Consider the following 20,451-nt stretch of genomic DNA (forward strand, 5'->3'; position numbering starts at 1 on the left):
GCTTGAGAAAGTCAGCAGTGAAGCATTCCCATTCATTCCAGTAATTGAAGAATGTGGGGGGATGAGACCAGGAGACCCTGCAACATTTGCTATGCAAGCATATCTCTCTCAGCACTCAATAGTGTCTGGGTTGGGTTTTTATTTTAGGATTCTTCAAGGGACATTCGGGAAGCACTTCATGAACTGTTGTGTTGCACCAATGTTTCAACTAAAGAAGGCATCCATCTTGCACTGGTGGAGCTGCTGAAAAACCTGACCAAGTATCCTACAGACAGAGAATCCATATGGAAGTGAGTGGTGTTCAGTGTCCTTATGTGTCTACTTTTTTTCCTATTCTTTTGAGAAAGTGAGGTGCTAGGAAATACTGAGGTTGCTAAGGAGAAAACAGGCATTGCAGGTATAGAATCCTGTTATTCTATAAATATGTACATATTCATGATGGGTGTGGAAAGTGTGTTGTTTTTGTTTGTTGATACTTGTACTGGGAATCCAGAACTGCTGACCGCTCCTGGAAATATCCCTCTATTACAAGCCAATTATGGATTGGCCATATGGCATTCTGCTGTCGGAGAGAATTTTTCTGTCTAAGCAAAAAGAAAACATTAGTGTGGGACACATGGTTTGAGATGGAATTCCTAGGTATTATTGGAAACACTTATTTTAACCTGCTTTGATTTCCAGTGTACTTTTACATTGTTTTGGAGTTTGGTGGAGTTTGGGGATTGGGGGTTTTACCTCCTCACTCCCCTATTTCTGAAGAAAAAAATACTCATTCGTTACCATCTAGTATAAAAGCTTTTTCTGTGTTCTATAACTCCAGGTGTTAAGTGTTTCATGGACAGTTTAAATAAACCATTTTTATTACTGCTTGTCCTTTCAGTTTTCTTAGATCCTATCAAATATTAATGCAAATAGTCAGTTGTGAAGAAACAGTAGGCTTGGACAGCAGGATTTTCTTGCTGACCAGCTTCTCAAAATGCTGCTGCAACATAAAGTAATAAAGCTTTAAAATACTGTGTTTTGAAATGTACATGTTTACTAAGAAATATTTCAATCTGTGTATTTTCAGATGCTTGAAGTTCTTGGGAAGCAGGCATCCCACCTTGGTGCTTCCATTAGTCCCAGAGCTGCTGAGCACACATCCATTCTTTGACACTCCAGAACCAGACATGGATGACCCAGCCTGTATCTTTTTCGTGAAGCCTGTTGATCACTTTGACTGTAGTAAATTTTATTCATATTTTCCTGATGCTCACATTTCTTAAAACATGTCAAACTGTAGCAGACAAACAACCCTTTAGCTATTTCTGAATCCTTTTGCACTTAGTTTTTTTTACTCAGCAAGTAATGGAATAACTATTTGTTGGAACCATCTTCATAAATTCCAGTGGACTATAATTGGCCTTTTTTTATGCTGTAATGAATAATCAAACAATTTGTCAAGGTTTAGGCTTTGCAGATGAGTCCTTTGATGTGAAAACATGTGTCTAGTTTGCACTAATTTTGAAGATGCTTTAGCTTTTAAATAAGAAGAGTGGTTTTTCATGTCTGTTTTCTTTCTAGGTAAAACTTCTGTTATCCTCACTGTTGTGCAGTGTGTAGAAGAGCACCGTCTCTTAGTACAGCAGTGCCGGAATCCCTGTAATGCTTTGAATGTGTCATTTTTTTTAAATAGTTCAATATCAGAAGTCCTTATATTAATATTATCTCTTCTAGTGATTTAGAATACAAACTATTATTGTTATACCAGTATCCTCAATAACAGGAGATGCCTTGGAAATGCATTTTTCCATTGTTAGTCTCCTTGGTTCCCTTCTTTGCGATTGCAGAACGTAGCGTTATTTTTGATGCATGCTGAGACACATTGGACTGAAACCTTCCTCTAGAAGCTGCTCCTTATTTTTCTCATCAGTCACCCGCCATCAACCAGAAATTCTGTACAAATTAAGTAAATACCTTGTGAGAATTAAAAAGTGTTTGAATCAGGTGGAGAGAAAGATGAATCCGTAATTAGGTGGTTTAGTAATAATTTGAGTGAAGTTGTCCTGTGAGTTGAGAGTTGAAGGAACATTGCAGGGGAAAAAAGCTCGTTGTTTAACTCAATGCACCTTCCTGTCCTGAATCACAGAATATTATTTTAGAGAATGTTTTGGAGGTAACTTAGCACCAAATTTTACTGAAACATATTATGTGAAGACAGGCTTGCAAGCCAGAAGGCTACAAGGTAGACCTGAATGGTGTGTTTCCAGTGCAAACTGATAATTAAAACCATGGTTTTGTTTGATTCAAAGCAGTTAGCAAATTTGAATCAGGTTAGCTGAATAGCTTTAGCTGAAAATTTGTAAGGTGTTTTGAGTAAAGAGAAGAAATTGGTTTGTCAAGTGAAAACCTTTTTGCTTGGCAGCCCATGGATGCAGAAGATTTTTCACAAGGTGAAAAGTGTAGGTTCAGTCCCTTCTGTGGCTAAACCTGCTTCTTCCCTCAGTGTCCAGTAGGGAAGTACCCTGCATGCCCAAATGATTGTAAGCTTTGCATTGGGATCCTTTCATGCTCTCCTGTTAGAGAGCTTATGCTTGGGATCAGCCCAGTTGCAGGTGTCAGCCTTTGGACTGTGAAAGCCTTTGGACTGTGAAAGCCTTTGGCTGCTCTATATTTCTGAGGCTCTCAAACTGTAAAAATGTGGGGTTTATTCCAGAAAAATTTTTCTATGTTTGATTTTTTTTGAGTTGCTTAAAGTCTGCATAGAGGGATGTTTTTCAGGGCATCCTAGGAAATGCAGCAATTTTCAAAGACTTGGCAGTAAATGTATAATTTTAGATTTGTTTGGGTAACAAACAACCTGAGCAACCTGCTCTAGTGGAAAGGGTCCCTGCCTGTGGCAGGGGGGTTGGAATTAGATGGTCTTTAAGGTCTCTTCCAACCCAAACCATTTTCTGATTCTGTGATTCAAACTGGTAGGCGCAGTGTAAGCTTTGAGGAAGAGTGGAACTCCATCTAATGAGTATGTTCTGCATTTATGATCCCTGGCTCCTTTCCTTGTGTTGCTTTTGAGCCATTCCACATTGTCGGCAACATCCTTCCTCCAGTATGGCTCATCCTGTATTGTTTCCTCTTTGTACTTGGTTTTCATCTGCTCAGACAACCATTTCTTTGGGTTTTGCTGAGTATTTTCCAACTATAAAGAACTTCATAGACAAATCCTAAGCAAAGAAAGAGTTGTTGAGTTGTTGTTGTTTTAACTTTGCATCCCCGAGGAGCTCTTCTTGCCATTGTTTATTTTTCTTTAACAATCCATTTTCAATAGATATTGCTGTTCTGGTTCTGATTTTTAATGCTGCTAAAAGTTGCCCAACAATGCCTGCCCTGTTCTCTGATCATACATTCAGACATTACGCGTATCTTCGGGACAGTCTCTCTCATCTGGTCCCTCCATTAAGAGTAAGTTGAACAACTTTGGTTTGCACTTTGCCACTCTTATGAATGTTACTGGTCTCTTCCATGTCTGTGTGTAACACTTCCATTCTAAAAGCTTTTTCTCTCAGGCACCACAGGAATTAATATTGAAATGTGCATTATGGCAGGACAGACAAATGTTAGATTGTTACAGTATGGATTTTGTAATATTTTGGGGAGAATAATAACATTATTGCTTTCAAATGAGGATAGCACATTGTTTGCTGGTTAGGAAAGAATACTGGGAGAGCAGTATTCCTGGGAACTTTCTGTAGCTCTGACTCTGTGTGTGGGAAAGGGGAGCTTAGCCTTTGTAGGTCTTCCAACATTTGACTTGTATCCTACCTAAATGGTTTACTTGTGGGTGAAATATGTTCCCTGATGCTTTGAAACGTTTTCCTGCCTGGTACTATGGGTGGGATGGATGTTGGTCCTAAATCTTGTCACAGCTCATAAAATGAATGGTGGTTTATGTGGTCTCGGACTTCCTTTGACTTCACAGTGTCAAAGTTAATAAATGAGAAGGGTATTTCCCTCAAAGAGATGTTGAAATTTAACCTGAGGATCTCTAACTGCGAGTGGATTGTAAAACGTGTTGTATTAGCTAACGAAGATGCAGGCTTGAAAGGCTTGATACAAATTTCGAGTTTGAGAAATTAATTGGAGCTCTCAGTTGGTCACTGATAAATAATATGACAGCGTTTTACTATGTTATTACTTGTGTTAGACTTTTACCTTTTTGTGTTAGACTTTTATCTTTTTTTGTTTATGTATGTTCCTTCTTGTGTAGTTGCCAGGTAGAAAGCTGGTGTCCTCCCCTGTCTCTCCCAGTATTACCCCACATGAGGATCCTTCCCAGCAGTTCCTACATCAGAGTCTGGAGAGGGTTTACAACCTACAGCACCTCGACCCTCAGGGCATACAGGAGCTGCTGGAATTTACCATCCGGTAAGATTGCAAGCCGACCTGTTTATGGGAGGATGGCTTAGGATTTCCAGTTTTTCTGACACAAGTTCTCTGCTTCTGCATATGTACTTTGATGTCAAGCACTTAACTTGAGCCTTCTTCTAGAGAGTGTTGTGATTAAAGACTTCTTCTAGAGACTGTTGTGAGCCGCCTTCTAGAGACTGTGTGTGGCCTATTTAAATTAAAATGGTGGTCTCAGGTCTGGCACTACCCCAGTGTGTGTTTTGGGGTGGCATCTTTTCAGAGCATGGGATAAGAGTCAGGTAAGGGTGTTCTTCTTGGACTGCTCACTTGTGGTTAAAATAAACTCTCAGTTTTTATAGGGTCATCAGCTGATGGGGGTCCTGGGATCCTGGAGGTCCCCCTTCTCTGTGCTCCCTATTTTGGCTCTCCTATGCTACCAGGGGTCCCCCTTCTCTGGGCTCCCCATTTCAAGGTCTGTGGTACCCAGGAGGATGACAGCCTTGTGTGTCATTCTTAGTTTTGTGTCCCTATAAGAGTCCCTCGTTTTGATCATATTATTTGTAATGTACATGCATGAGGGTTTTTTGTTTTGTTTTTGTGAGGGGAGAGAGCTTGTCCCCTTTGGTCTTCCATTTTCCAGGTCCTATGGCCTTTCATTCTGCAGGAGAGGACCTGCTTCTGGTGCTTTATTGGATTCTCATTGCCAGTCCCACTTACAGAATACTTCAGCGTTCTTCATCAGTTGCAAATTAGAGAGTTTTTCTTGGAATAAACACTGCATGCTGCTGTCTGCTGCTGTATAGATAAGGGTGTGTGGTATTGCTTCTTGGTGTGTTTTATGTTGCCTCTTGCATTTCATCTCTAGACTGATTTACACAAACAAAACACTTGAAAAGGATCCTTTCAGTGTGATTCCTCTGCTTGAAAAGAGGAAAAGAGCCTTATTTTTAGAGAGAGAAAAACAATCCAAAATACTTTGTTTGGAATATGGAATTCCAAAAACGTGTTATTCTTTTTCTTCCTCCAAAATCGCTGCCTTTTCTTCTGTGGGTAACTGTGAATCCCTTGCACACTCATCTGCAGCAGAGAATAAACAGTGAAAACCCAGCTATGGAAACTGTATGGTTTGTCCTCAGCTGTTTTGCAGCTACTGTGCACCACCTAAAATATGGTCTCAGAGCATTTAATGCACTAAACACTTGAAACAGGTAATCTCTTGGCAGAGCATTCAGAGTTTTACAGGCATGGGATTAGGAACCTTGCAGGCTGTGACTGTTTTTGATTTTTGAGTTGATGGAAATTATTGTCTTGGCTTTTTTCCTGCTGGGATTGCCCCCCATGAAACCATACTAAACCAGCTGCTGTTTTCTGTCCTTAAGAGAGAAGGGAGGATTTGGACAAAACAAAATAAAAATGTTAATGGTTATTCTGTAGAGAGCAAGAGTTTCCTGCACCAGCAATTTGGTTGCTGAGAGAAGAGGCATAAAAACAGCTCACAGGAGTGGATTCTGCCATGGGACTTAACTCCCTCCTCCTTTATCATTATTGTCATCCAAGGAAATAACACAGACCTTGTGGAGCTGGTGTCTACTTGGGACTTACAGTTTCAGCTGCAGAGCCTGGAGGGGGAATGCCAGTCTGCAGTGTGGGTAGAAATGTAAGTCAGGCTTTTCAGCAAATCCGTCTTTGTGGTTTGGTTTCTCCATTTATACAACAGGAATTTTTTTTTGTCTTGTAGGGATGTCGAAATCTGTTTAAAATTTGTAAGGAAATAGAATTAGTGGAATTGGAAACTGTAGAAGACTGGAAAATGGAATATCTTCCTAGCTGTTAGCTGAGAGATGACATCCTGCTCCCCATTCGTGTGTTGTGATGGATTATGACATGGGAATTAAGCACCCAGGAGCTTCCTCTTCATTCTGCTCTCTGGAAAAAGATGAAATGGGGTTGCTGTGTAAGGCTGAGGCTGGCTTGACTGTTGTTGCATTGGAGAAGAGCACAACCCCTGACTACAAGAAAGACATTGAGGTGCTGGAATGTGCCCAGAGCAGGGCCATGGAGCTGGGAAGGGTGTGGAGAACAAGTCTGATGAGGAGCGGCTGAGGGAGCTGAGGTTGTTTAGCTTGGAGAAAAAGAGGCTTGGAGGGACCTTCTTGCTACAACTCCCTGAAAGGAGGTTGTAGCCAGGTGGGGGTTGGTCTGTTCTTCTGAGTAACAAGCAAGAGGATAAGAGTTAATGGCCTCAAGTTGTGCCAGGGAGGTTTAGATTGGGTATTAGGGAAAATTTCTTCATGGAAGGGATTGTCAAGCTCTGAAACAGGCTGCCCGAGGAAGTGGTGGCGTCACCATGCCAGGAGGGATTTAAAAGATGTGTAGATGTAGCACTTGGGGGCATGGTTTAGTGGTGGGCTTGGCAGTACTGAGTTAATGGTTTGACATGATGATCTTAGAGGTCATTTCCAACATAAATGATTCTACGATTCTCTGCTTAGGAGAGATTTTCTTTGGCTGCATATTATACAGATAATCTCATGCCTTTTGTGAATGTCTCAGGGTTCAGCAACCTTCTGGTTTGGCAGAGCCAAAGTTTCAGAATTGCATCCTAAATGCAAAGATAAATCTAAAATAAACAAAAGGAAACAATCATCTGAAAAAACATACTTTAATAACACAGTAGGAAACATGGAAGTAAAGTGACAATCTTAGACTTTGGAGCAAAGCAAAATGCAAAGAACAGAGACAGTGAAACCGCATCATCCAGCCTATTTTCATTTCTGTAACAAAAATCAGTTTTGTTCTCTTTAAGCACGCTCTTGATTTTAAACCATGCCTAACAGTAGAGAACTAAAGCCTTTTTGGGTTCCATTAGCTGACACTTTTTTTTTTCTATCAAGTTAAAAGCTGCTGTATGATTTACAAAAATACCAGACATAACACACCATATAGTTGGGCAAATATCAGTGTATCAGATTCCAGCTTGGCTTGAAAAGGCAGCCCTATTTCAGATACCCTTGGTTGGGTGAGCCTGACACATTCCAAACAACCTTTCCTAGCCAACATGAATAGTTTGATTTCCCAGCAGTGTAACACAAATCGGTCGTTAGCTGCTGTGGAAGACTGAAGTGTTTTAAGTGAAATCTGGAACTGCCACGCTCTATGGTTCCCACGGGGCTGCAGAGTAATGTGGCTGACAAACTTAGTGCTTCCACTGCTCTGCTGGTGTCAGCCTCCTGGAAGAATGGACGTGCCAAGTCCCAAGGTGCAAACTGGTTTGTAGTGTGTGTTTTGCTCCTCTTTCTGGTGCTCTTTCTAGTAAAAACAGGAGGCAAGAATAGCTGGTTTCATTGTCGCTGTGTTCTGAGTGTGTTTAGATTAAACTGTTCACTGTCTCAATGTTATTTTTTCTTTTTATTTTTTCACATGCTTCAGTGATCTTCAGAGGCTTGGAGAACTGCAGTCAGAACTGGCAGGGATGGCAGATTTCACTGCGACTTACCTTCAGTGTCAGCTGCTCCTCATCAAGGTTTGACTTCATCTGGGTTTTTCGGGCTGTTCCTCAAAAGTGTCCCCAGTCCATCACAGTGGTGTGCTTTTGTGTTTTGATGTTTGTGCGGAAAACCGATGTACAATGAAAGCACAGGTTCCATGAATTTCTGCTAGTCCTGCTTCCCTCCTGTAGCATATAATTTATGCAGTACTTTATGCCAGTGCAGATCTCTGCTGCTGTACCTAAGGGTTATGTTGGTCCATGTGTATTTTGTCTGTGCAGAGTTTATTATCTGACAGAAATCACAATGAGAGCAATTATTCTGTAGCCTTTTTGTTATGAGAGTAACTTTTCCCTGCTAGTGGTCACTGGAATGTTTTTTGCTAAAGTGCTGCTGTGAGTGGAGTTTTCATTAGACGATGATTTGCAGACAGCATTTTTGACACCAGTGCCAAGGAGTTCTTAAGAATTGATTGAGCAAAATATCAGTCATGCTTTCCTTTACAATGTTGCAATGATTATCTCTCTGGTATTAGCAGGTGAAGTGGTTACTTCATAGCCCCTCTGCCACAGGCAGGGACACCTTCCACTGATATGATATGATTAGAAATTCTGATGCTGCAGAGAGAATCCAAATGTCAGAGCAGCCTTTTTCACTACATTTCTTTCCTGTTGCTTCTTTCCTTGGTAGAAAAAAAGCTGTGGGGGGAAAAAGTATCTTCATTTCCCAGCTTCTCAAGGCTCAAAGGGTTCCAGACCTTTAAAGGCTCTACACACCCTGTGATTTTGGGAGTAGTTAACTGGGATTCTGGGACCAGCCTGGGTGAAGGATATAAAGCTTGAGCTTTGGCTCCAATTTTCTTCTTGTCATCATTTTATGGTTTTCTTCTTGTAGGCCTTGCAGGAGAAGCTATGGAACGTGGCAGCTCCTCTGTACCTGAAACAGAATGCATTAGCATCTGCTGCCGCAAAACAGGTGAGGTGGAAGCAGCAGAGTCTGCATGGAGGCAAATCCTTGGGTATGAGTCCTTCCTTGGCCATGCAACAGTAATACACTTCTGTCCTTCCACTGCTCTAGTCTGTCCAAGTAAATCTTAGCTCCCCAAAACTGGAGTAATTTCTCTTATCTTCAAAAGATGAATGGTGAGGAAGGGAGGTTCATGAGAACTGTACAAAGGCAAGCATTTCAGCCATCTTCCAGAAGAGCAAGAAAGATCAAGCAAATGGTGAGCTGCTTGTCCTCACCTCATAAGGAGAGGCTGAGGTCAAGCCTAGAGAAGGGTGGGTTTACTACTGTCTACCCCTGTCTCATTGTAGGATACAGATGAGACAGAGCCAGACTGCTCTGGACAAGGGGCAGTGGGCAAATGATGAGAAATGTCAATTAAATGTAAAGGGAAAATTTACTGTAAGGATGGTTAAATAGTGTAATAGGTTGCCCAAGGAGATGGGGGGAATCTCTGTCCCTGGAAGTGTTTGTAGTTTTATGTGTCTCTGCGTATTGGAATTTAATTAGACCTGCTCTGAGCAGGGGACCAGCCTAGATGACCTCTGGAGGTCCCACCCAGTCTGTTACTCTGATTCTGTGATGTATAGATGATCTGATCCTGCAAAAACTGAAGCTAAGCCCTAAGAAAAAGAAGCAAGCAAGCTATTAAATAATCTGGAAACAAATCTAGGGTAAAAGCAAGTTCATGGATCTGCTGGGAAACTCTACTGACATTTTGAGTCTTCAGGTAATTAAGATGTAATAGGCAGGTACCGCTATGTGTCAAAGCCTTCTCTGCTGTTGATGAGTAGAAACAAAAGACTTCCAGCTTTTGAAATCTTTTCTGATTGAACTGTCTGTCTTAGGTGCCCTTTTCAGTTGCATGTGAACCCCCTGGGAAGTTTTATCTATTGTGATGGTAAATGTAGATCACTTCCCATCAATGCAAGGTGAGGGAATATTTCCTGTTAGATAACTTGCAAGTTCTTGGTTTGTGTACAGTCATACTGAACTCAATTGTATTAATTTGAGCACTTCCTCTTGTCTACTTCAGCCCATCTATTCAACAGATAAAGTATGATGAGTAAAACTGTGCAATGTCCTTTCTAAGCTTCTAACAACATATCTAAAGTAACCCAAGGTGATACTTATCTTGTGATAGTTCCCATCTTCAGCTGGAGTACATGAAGTGTTGTAGAATGTAAAGTTGTTTGCAGGAGAACTTGTCAGATCTGGCTTCAGAAATGTAAACCTGAGCGAGACCACTGAGGTTGCTCTGTTGAGCTGCTCATGTTTGCATTCCAGAGTAGCCAGTGAGACTCACTGAGTGCTTTACACCTAGAAATTTAAAGTGCAGTATCAAAAGATAGACTGCTGGTGGAGGGAGTGTTTGATTCCAGGCCAAGTTTCATGAATTGTTTCTTTAATATAGCCAAGATAACCTTTTAGTATGAGGTACCACTTTACACCATGAAGAATTTCACCAAAAGAATGAGACTCATGTATTAATGTTTTTCTTGATACGAGGGAAAATACCAGACTGTGATCGTGCTTGTACCAGAGTTTAGCAGTCTGATGGTTTTTTATCCCTGTGGTGTCTGTCTGACAGATCTTGGAAGAAACCTACAAAATGGAGTTCATGTACAGCGGAGTGGAAAGTAGACAAGTGGTCATTATTCACCACATGAGACTGCAAGCAAAGGCCTTGCAGCTAATTGTGACTGCACGTACCACTAGAGGGTAAGGATGACCTGGTCAAAGGGTTTTCTTAGGGTTAGCTGTAAACTTAGTTTCCTTAAGCTTTGTTTAAAAAAACAGCAAGGGTAAATTAGACACAAAACATGACAACATGCCAATAACTATTTGCTAAAGTAATTCAGGGTGAAGAGCCTTCTTTTGCCTTTGGTATAACTGGACAGTGACACAATCATAAATTAAATGACAAAATTAGGAAGATGAGTTTTGGGGGTTGAGTTCTCTCAGCAGTGAGCATATAAATGGGTTAAAAATGTTGTAGAATTGATGCTTGGAACCTATTTAAATGAGAAAAAGTCAGGTATCAGAATAATGCACTAATCATGTTTGCTTCATTAAGTATTAGTTGCTGAATTTTTAGCATCAGAAAAGGATCGTCTTCTTGACTGATCTGCAACTAATGTGTGTGTGACTCAGACACAAACTGCTCCTGTGCATGCTTGGCTTAGGTACACAGGAGGCTGTGAGCGGTTGGTTTTGGCTGCTGAAAATGAAGTGACACATGGGTTTTGATGGCTGTAGAATTAGAACTGCATTTGGTGGAATTAGAGCAAAGTAGTTGGTGTCCTAAATTGTTTGCTTTGTTTTGAGTTTTTTGCCATCAATTTACTGTGTTACCACAGAGGTCCATAATATACTTGCCTTTTAACCTCTTGTTTTATAGTTGGAAATATTTTCTAACAGTGGTTTTGGGAACAGTGCCTTATGCAAAAAGGGTTTTTTGTGAGAGGGGGGATATAGATGTGAGGAACACTTTTCTGGCCTAGAAATTTTAAGATCTTTCTGGGTTTAGGAGCTTTAATGGGTTTCCAAATCACTTAAATGCTTATAGCCACAGAGCAGTTTTTCTTTCTTTGAAACTAAACCAAGGAATATTATTTTCATTACAGAGTTGAACCCCTTTTTGGGATGTGTGAAAAATTTCTACAAGAAGTGGATTCCTTCCAGAGGTGACAAACTCCATTGCTTCTTCACTTTATGTTAGAAAGTTCTATCACCATTGTCGACAGGGGATATTCTGTTTGTTTTTCATCTCTTTGCATCTGCCTTCCCTGCTGTCCTACACTGGGAATTATCATGGGATAATAATAAAGCAAGAAGAAGCTTTGTAGTTGAAATACTTAACATCAGGATATTATGCTGGTACTTCAGGAACATGAATTAATTTTTTATAGAAAAACTGATTTTTTTTTTCTTGTATTTATAAGGATTTATCTACCTTAAGTGGATGCTGTTGTGATACATACTTCAATTTTATTACTCTGTTTTTGAGAGTCCTGATGCACTTTGACCTTTCAAGGATTAATAAAAAACCTGATTACTCTTGACATACTCTACATGTAGCAGTAAGTCAGACAAGAATTCTGCAGTATCTTTCCTGGCCCTGTCTACTACTTTTGCCACCTCATATTAGTCACCTTTACTTTCAGAGAGAATAAATGTATTAAATGTCAATTTTCACGAATAGATCGATTCTAGTGGAAGGTGTCCCGCCCATGGCAAGGGAGTTGGAACTAGATGATCTTTTAGGTCCCTTCCAACCCAAACTATTCTGTGGTTCTGTGATTCTATGAAATAGTGATGAGTTCTGCTGATCCTGAGACTTGATGCAAGGAAAAGATGTAAAGCAAATGAACAGTTCTGTTCTCCAGCTATCAAATGAGGTAGACATTAGCGTATGGGTGAATTCAGTCCACTTTTCTCATCAGTTAACCAGCCACAACTGCCAAGCATATGGAATACAAATAAATGTGAATTTTATCGGAAATAGAGATTTTGCTCAGGATACTTGTGTCTCTACACTACCTAGTCTCTACACTACCAAGTCCCTTCTGAGTCATAAAATCATAGAATCACAGAATGGTTTGTGTTGGAAGGGACAATAAAGATAATCTGAGTCCAACTCCCTTGCCATGGGCAGGGACACCTTCCACTAGACCAGATTGCTCCGAGCCCCATCCAGCCTGGCCTTGAACACTTCAGGAATAGGGCATCCACAGCTTTTCTGGGCAACCTGTTCCAGTGCCTCACACCCCTCACAGTGAAGAATTTCCTCCTAAAATCTGATCTAAATCTCTCCTTGTAGTTTAAAATGATTCTCCCTTGTCCTGTCAGTGTTTGCCTGTGTAAAAAGTTGTTCTCCCTCTTCTTTTTAACTCCCCTCTAAGTACTGAAAATTTGCAATGAAGTCTCCTCAGAGCCTTCTCTTCTCCAGGCTGAACAACACCAACTCTCTCAGCCTGTCTCCGTAGCAGAGATGCTCCAGTTCTCTGAGAATTTTTGTGGCCTCCTCTGAAGTTGCTCCAGTGGGTCCATGTCCTTCTTATGTTGGGGGCCCCAGAGCTGGACAAAGTACTCCAAGTAGGGTCTCATGAGGGCAAAGTAGAGGGGGAGAATCACCTCCTTCAACCTGCTGGCCACACCACATAGCCCTTGAGTGTGAGCACACAGCACGGTCCCAACACAATTAGCCAAAATAATTTCTCGTATATGTGAGATGCACATCACAAGAGGAATGTATGTGTCTAATTCTATCATTATAACAAAATATAAGGATTAAGTAGCTAGACTGAAAATAACAGTACTGTAGAAAAAGTTGAAAAAAAGTATTTGATTTTTAATTTATTCCTATCACAGATGTTTCATCTCTGAGCTCCCACATATGCAAGGCAGTTTTGTAGATAAATTGCTGGACTTAATGCCCAGACTTGTGACGTCTAAGCCTTCAGAAGTGGTCAAGATTCTTCAGACAACACTGCGACAAAGTACCTTCCTCCACCTTCCTCTTCCAGAGCAGGTTGGTTTAACACAGAGAATTAGAATGCAATATCCTTGTGGACTGTCACAGCATCTGACTACTTCCTAATATACCATGAAGTTTTTAGAATTCAGGTTCTTGGTCAGTTACAAGTGTTATTTCTTCAAAGGCTTCATCTTCTTACTCAGCACTACTGATAAAATTATGCAAAACTTAACAATTTGTGGCAGTATCTAAAAAAATTGCAAGGTTCATGCACTTCTCTGTTAAGGACAGCAGTAATTACATACTTTTTTTCTTTCCTCTTTCCCCTACCTCCTTATTTTTGCCAATCACTTTGCCCCTAACAGCTCCATAGAGCTACTGCAAATATCATTGAGCCTACTGGTGAATCTGATAATCCCCTGAGGTTTACATCGGGGTTGGTTGTAGCACTGGATGTTGATGCAACTCTGGAACATGTGCAAGATCCCCAAGGAACTGTTAAAGTTCAGGTAGGAAGTCACTTGACATAAATGCAAACAAGATTGTGTCTTGGGGGGAGTTTCTTTAAGGATGTCAATTCTTTTAAATTGCAAATAATTATGTGCTTTATTAGTAACAATGTTGGATTCCTGTGTTTTGACCACATGTTCAGAAACTGGCTTGTCTACAGGGTGCTCAGGTGACTTGGGTGCAGTTCCTGAGAGATTGCTTAGAGCACTTTGATGTCATTGTGCGCTTCCACGTGCACTGGGCATGTTCCAGACATGAACACAAACAAATGCTGGTGAACTTCCAGCTGATGTAGTGGGAGAAGGAGGAGCAAAAGATGCTGTTCCAAACAGCACAGAAATATGCAGGCTCTAGTCTGTCTGTATTCCAGCTTTTCTCCCTGCTGCTGAATCACTAGTTTCAAATGCAGCTGAGGAGGTAGGCGTGGTAATATCTAAGTAAAACATGCAACGTCACCACATAACAAAGGGATTAAAACCTCAGTTATGATGCAGAGGAAGAAGTTGATATCAATGTGGGGTTTTTTTCCCCCCTGTGCTGTGGTTCTGAATTGCTGGCATGTGGCTGTTCTGTCATGGCTCCAAGCTAAAACCCACGTCCTTGCCTTCCCAACTCAAACAGAAACTACCTAAGTAGTCCACATGGTGAGATCCCCAGTACAATTGTCATTCAGTTGTTTCTTTTTTTTTTTTTTTGTTAGGTGTTGTATCCAGATGGACAAGCACAGCTAATCCATCCTAAACCAGCTGATTTCCGAAATCCTGGCCCTGGAAGGCACAGGCTGATAACTCAGGTTTACCTCTCACACACAGCCTGGACAGGTAATGTAAATGATACAAGTTCCTGTGTTTGTGTGGCTGCACTTTTCTAAGACAGGAGCGTGTCTTGCTTCATCCCAGTCCCTGGCACATAAGATGTACATGCCCACAGTCTTGGAGGCTCTGAGGATCCTAGAGTCTAAGCTGTGGTTGATGCTGCCATTAGTGTTGATCAGGTTTGTGCTCTCAGTCTTTGAGCAGTTATGTCTCCCTGGTTGACAGGGCATTGCTGCTCCAGAGATGACTGGAGGGGCTGCTCTCTTGGGAGAGTCCTGGGAGCCTTTGCACAGCCGTGTTCAAGGTGAGTTCACCTGTTTCTGTGCAGAGCAGGATCAGCTGCAGGAGCCAGGTCTGCATCCTCCTGTAAAGGCAAGGAGTCATGGTAAACTGACTCCTTGGAATTAATTGTTTCGGATCTGACATGTATTTGAGCATGGCAGAGAACCTTTGGAACTGTATGTACACAGCAGTACAATTGCACTGCTGATTAAACTTTCACCCTTTTAATGCCCTAAAAACCCACCCTTTAGCTCTGATGAAATATGTGACTCCAACATTCATGTTCAGTCTCAGTTGTCGTTCACACTCCCTCATGGAAGCACTTCAGTAATTGCCTTGTGGACTTGAAACAAAAGCAGAGTATTTCATTCACAGCTCCCTTTGTCCTGTCTTTGTTTAATCCCTTCACGTTTATTCAAATGGGGGGGGTGTCTCTGAGCGGTTTTTTTTTTTCTGAGCAGTTTTTAATTGCATTTGGCGATCTTTTTTTTTAAACCAACAGAATTTTATTTATTGCCATGTTCCCTCACATACTCCTTTTTATATAGCACTGCCATGGTGTACTTACTCATCCTGCTGTCTTTTGTTTTGTTTTGGAAAAGAAAACATGGTATTGTTTCTTTGACTGGAAGTATCTGTGTTTAAAGGTTGATCCTGTACCAGAAGGAGCTGAATGAAGTCCTTATTTCTACTTCTGCAGCATCCACTGGAAGGGCATTTTAAGTATGGCCCTAAGGGATTCTGTTCTGGTGTCTCCTCTAGCCATTATTTTAATTATTAACTTTGACACAGGCACTTAAGCATATAAAACAGGGGGAGGACACTGAGCTGGGAGGGGCTCAGGAAACAGAGTCAGAATTCAAAGTGGAGAAATTGCCTTAATTCAAGACAGTGAAACTCGTTAAAGGCCAGTAGAAAGGGTGTGCTTTCCTAAGCACAGGAGAATGCCCAGGTGCAAAGCGTGGGTTAACTGCCAGAGTGTAGAGCAGAAGTGACAGAGGTGACTGCCAGCTGCACATAACAGAAGAGTTGGTGGTGTGAAAGGTGAGCTCAGGGAGGTGTTTGCTGAACTGTGGGGTAACTGTGAAAGAGGGTCATTTCTTGTGTTCTGTCTGGTGCTGATGATGTCTTGGCTGGAGTTCCACTGCATGTGACTTAAAATCCTGTGGGTTTCAGTAGTTTCATTAACGTATTCCTGTTGTAGGTTATCCCTGGTATACAGTTAAGCCCTGCAAACCACGTGGTGCTCACTCCCCAGTGGGACAGGGAAGAGAATCAGAAGGGCAACATGAGAAAACTCATGGGTATTACACTAATCAGCAATAGCTACAAGATCCCTGTGCTGTTGACACCATTTTGGTCACAAATCCAAAACATGTCACCATGCAAGCTTCTATAAAGAAAAATTAACTTTATCCCAGCCAAAACTAGTACAGGTCCATCAAGAAAACCTAAAAGAATCTCTTTTTCAGTCTAGAAAGGAAAATTTTGTTGGGCATGTTAAGTCCAGCAGGCTGCTGAGAGTAATACTGTGTAGACTAAAATCCCGATTTGGTTGTGACCACTGTGAGAAGAGTAAAGTGAAATCATCCTATGTACAGGATTAGGAATATCTGCCTAGCTGCACTTGCTGAAAGAGGGAGAGGCTGTCTTGCAGTGCAAAAGCCTCCAACAGAAGAGAATCTTCAAGTTATCTCCTGTGCCACAAGTCTTATCATACGTCATCTGGATTGGTCCTGCCATAAATCCAGTGAGCAGGCCCTGCAAGTTCTGTGGGGATTTTAATGATTTTATTATTTGGTTGGAGTTACAAATTGCAACTTTTAAAAATTACTTAAAAGTAAGTTAGTGGTGAGATTTTTTAAGTGATGGCAAAGAAGGCGGGGGAACCTGAAACGGTACTTAGTTTTGCTGTGCCGAAAGTAATGGCAAAGTTGTGTTTTCAGACACCAGACTGGATTCTGGGCAGACCAGAATGGCTCTGTACTTACCCAGCATATGTGGTATAAAATCCATTCAGTGTTGGTTTGCTGTGCAATGACAGTCATGTTTGGGTTGTTCTGTTCTTTTTCTCTGCAGAGCCATGCCAGATTGAAGTGAGGTTGCTACTGGCTTACAATTCCAACAGGAGCAAGGCATCTGCTAGAATTCCTAAATCTACCTGGAGTGAGAGCTTGGAGACTCTCCCACCATCTGAAAATGGCATAGAGGGGACCATACCATTCAGCAAACCTGTCAAGGTGTATATAATGCCCAAACCTGCCAGGCGGTGAAGTCTATTGCTGAAAGAAACCTATTTATGGGATTGCTAGGTTGGGTTACAAGAAAACAAGATGCTCTGTCCAAGAGAGCAAACCAAGCCAAAACAGACATCAAAATAAAGTTGCTGAAGAACAGTTGGTCTCCTCAGCAGCAGAGTTATTCAGCTAGTTAAGAGTGATTTCAAGAAAATGCAGATCTTTTTACATTGACTTAACAAAAACAGACAGTTCTCAATCAGCATTGCAGTAGTAATTTCACTGGGCCATATCTTCAGTTTTTATGTATCAAAAATTTCTCTCCAAGGCCTGTACATTTTCTGCTATGTATTTACTATGTAAATGCTTGGGCACAGAAATCAATGTTATTTTTACAGTACTCTTAAGTGAAGCTGAGGAGTTCAGGGTTTTGTGGGGGTTTGTTTGGATTTGGTCTTTTTTGTTTGTTTGTTTTGTGGAGGTTTTTTGTTTTGTTTTGTTTTTTAGTGTCTAAAACTTGCATTTGTGCACTGGTACCTAATTTCTTAGTAAAAAAGCATATTCTAAAGTACTATTGTTCTTGCATGGGAACTGCACCTCTGAGGGAAATTCCCAATTGCCATAGGCTAAATCTGGAGCTGGTTTACATCTTCTACAGCTGTACTGAAGCTCGTACAGCTTTGGGGAGGGCACAGGTTGTTCATGGTGCAGGAGGAGAAGGAACCTGTTCGTGCCAGCAGCAGAACTTCAGTCAGCAGGACATGGAATTTAGCTGAGTTACAGGAACAGAGCAGTATGTTATGGCTTTTGTTCGTTTATGTGAAATGGAGTAGAACAATCTCCATCCCTGAGATGTAACCCAGCTCTCCTATTGCACATTTGTACATCTTGAGGAACAACGTGATCAAGTACCAGTTGGAAAATTCCTAACGATGTTGCACTAAGCTTTACAGGATCTGTTTCCGTGTGGTGATCCCGGCCTGAACCAATACTTAGCAGGATGAGAAAAATCTACGTTTTTCAACTCAGCAGTACTTTTGGCACTCTGATCAGCTGAAGTAGCTGAACATGCTCTCAATTAAGCAGCAGTCAAGCAACTTGTCAGTATTCCCTTCTGGAGGTGAGCTGGGACTACAGAGGAACAAGAACTTAGTTAAAACGTGATCCATCTGGCATTCCTGTCCGGAAGTGTGTCTGTGCATCACTTCTGTGTGCCAGGCTTAGTGGACTGAGGAACCTCCTATGATTTGTAGCAATCCTTTGGTATGATTTTCTAGGAGGACTTAATGTGTGAAACATTCTAGTGCAGCAGCCAAATGCTACCTGTGTTCATAAATCAGTTGGGTTTTTGTTTTTTTTTAAAAAAGATGTATTTTTAGCAAGTAAACAAAGCCGTGAAGAAATACTTTCCAGTTATGCAGAGATTAGTGTAAATAATAACCCCTTATGTGCTTTCCTGCAATAAAATTGGAAAACTTGTGGTATTCTGTTTCCTCTTTATTATATGACTGAACATGGATGCCTGCATGGTACTTGGCTAATACAATTACTCCACATTTTTTGTGATTTTAATTTTTTAGCACTGACGTTGTGGCACAAAGGCTCATAGCCATTAAACTTTGCTGCTGCTTTAGATATTCTTGAATTAAATATCCTTTCTTAGCTCTTCTGCTCTTACAAACTGGTTTTTGGTGTTTCACTTTGGGGCACTGCTTTGAAAATCTTCTGCACCTCTGACAGCTGAGTTGTTATTGTCTGACTTGACTTTGGCATCCTCAGTTCAGTTCCCGGCAGGCAGGGTTGATGTATCTCTGTGTCTGGGCGGATACTTGACGAGTTGAGTGAGCTCATTACGGACTTTTTTTTTCTTCCTCTCATTTTTGCACTTCACGAGTATTTCTGCAGTTTGTCATCCCAGTAAAGTTTCTAATTTAAATGGTGTCCATATGCTCCAGGCCATAATGGATGCTGTGGTAGGCACAGCACATATTTTCAATATCAGAATTTTGGCATCTTTCTCTCTTTTTCTAAGCACTGGATCAAATTTCTACCATTTTTCCCCCTCATGCTGTCCTTCAGCTCCTTCCATGCAACATATTAGGCAAAGATCAATTGCCTTCTGTATTACCAACGGGAATCCAATACTAAGGGCTGTGGAAAAGAGCTGCTGTCAATCCCTTCTCCACCCAGCCTGTATTTGTGCTTAGGACTGACCATTTCATGCCATGTTCCAATATATGGGAAATCTGAAAGGAAATTTGTATAAAAAGCACGTGTTACTGTAGTTGTTTAAATCTAGATGTTGGCTCTTTCTTTCCATCCCCGGGTTTTTCTACTCTCAAAAATACCAGAGTTCACACTCTTTGTGGAGCTGCAGGACCTTGTGTCATCTCAGAATAATTTCTACCCATTCACCAGTTGTCATTTATTTTGGATAATTTTTGGGCTTCTGCCCTGCAATAGCCTATAAGATGATTGATCTCACAATGAAAAGAAAAACAAAGGGCTGTAGTCATGCTCAAAGATAATTTGCATCTTTCATCTCTGTTGAAGAGGGAACAGAGGACTTCAGATCACAATCAGCCAAGTACAGGGAGATTCTGTTCTCTCAGATGGCTCCAAGGGTAGGAACTCGGTGCCAGTACAGCTGCTGCCACAGGGAAATTGAGCAATCTACAAAGGAAGGGCAAATAATTTGCTAAAAACTAACCATGTTCAAACAGCCCTCACATCTGCACTGTACCTCTTAGTTAGAGGTAAGGGAAGAGGGTCAAGAATCTGGCAGAGCAAGGAAAAGGCTGACCTCATGTGAAAGAGGTGTGGCTTAGTGGTGTGAAAATGTGTTGTCCTGTTTACCATTAACTTTCTGGATTTAATTACATATGGCATCTGTGTGTGAGGAAGCCCAACTCTGAATACATTTAATGGGAAATTCGTATTTAGATTGCTCAAGTCCACCAAAATTCATTAGGCCAATTTGAAAGTAAATAATGCAATTATCGAGTCAAGAGCTCTTAAAACAATGCATAAATGTATTGGGAACAAAGTTGAAGCCTATGAGACATTAACTTGGACCTGCTGTAGCTTTCACCTCCCTTATTTTAAAAAGTACAAAAGACCTAAGTGGGCAGGTACACTCCGTGCAAAAAGTACAAAGCAAGTTCTTGGGAAGACAGAAAAACAGGGCATGCATTTAAATCGGACTGTATGACATCATTGAATCATTTGTGTTGGAAAAGACTGCTAAGATC

At 41.1% G+C, this 20,451-nt stretch overlaps 1 protein-coding gene across 2 annotated transcripts in view; it reads left to right on the forward strand.

Moving 5' to 3' along the window:
- The window catches only part of INTS4 (integrator complex subunit 4), a 32,438-nt gene extending 13,757 nt beyond the window's left edge, over positions 1-18,681 (forward strand). For both annotated transcript variants that reach the window (XM_017830157.1, XM_017830158.1), the window contains exons 12-23: positions 148-290; positions 1,070-1,185; positions 3,305-3,438; positions 4,244-4,401; positions 7,813-7,906; positions 8,766-8,846; positions 10,468-10,598; positions 11,504-11,563; positions 13,251-13,410; positions 13,722-13,865; positions 14,567-14,687; positions 17,043-18,681. In XM_017830157.1, coding sequence (XP_017685646.1) covers positions 148-290; positions 1,070-1,185; positions 3,305-3,438; positions 4,244-4,401; positions 7,813-7,906; positions 8,766-8,846; positions 10,468-10,598; positions 11,504-11,563; positions 13,251-13,410; positions 13,722-13,865; positions 14,567-14,687; positions 17,043-17,236 — 1,536 coding nt within the window. In that variant the 3' untranslated portion in view covers positions 17,237-18,681. The remainder of the gene's footprint in view (positions 1-147; positions 291-1,069; positions 1,186-3,304; positions 3,439-4,243; positions 4,402-7,812; positions 7,907-8,765; positions 8,847-10,467; positions 10,599-11,503; positions 11,564-13,250; positions 13,411-13,721; positions 13,866-14,566; positions 14,688-17,042) is intronic.
- The last annotated feature ends 1,770 nt before the right edge of the window (positions 18,682-20,451 follow it).

This window comes from Lepidothrix coronata, unplaced genomic scaffold (assembly GCF_001604755.1).
Source record: "Lepidothrix coronata isolate B3197 unplaced genomic scaffold, Lepidothrix_coronata-1.0 Scaffold174, whole genome shotgun sequence".
NCBI lineage: Eukaryota > Metazoa > Chordata > Aves > Passeriformes > Pipridae > Lepidothrix > Lepidothrix coronata.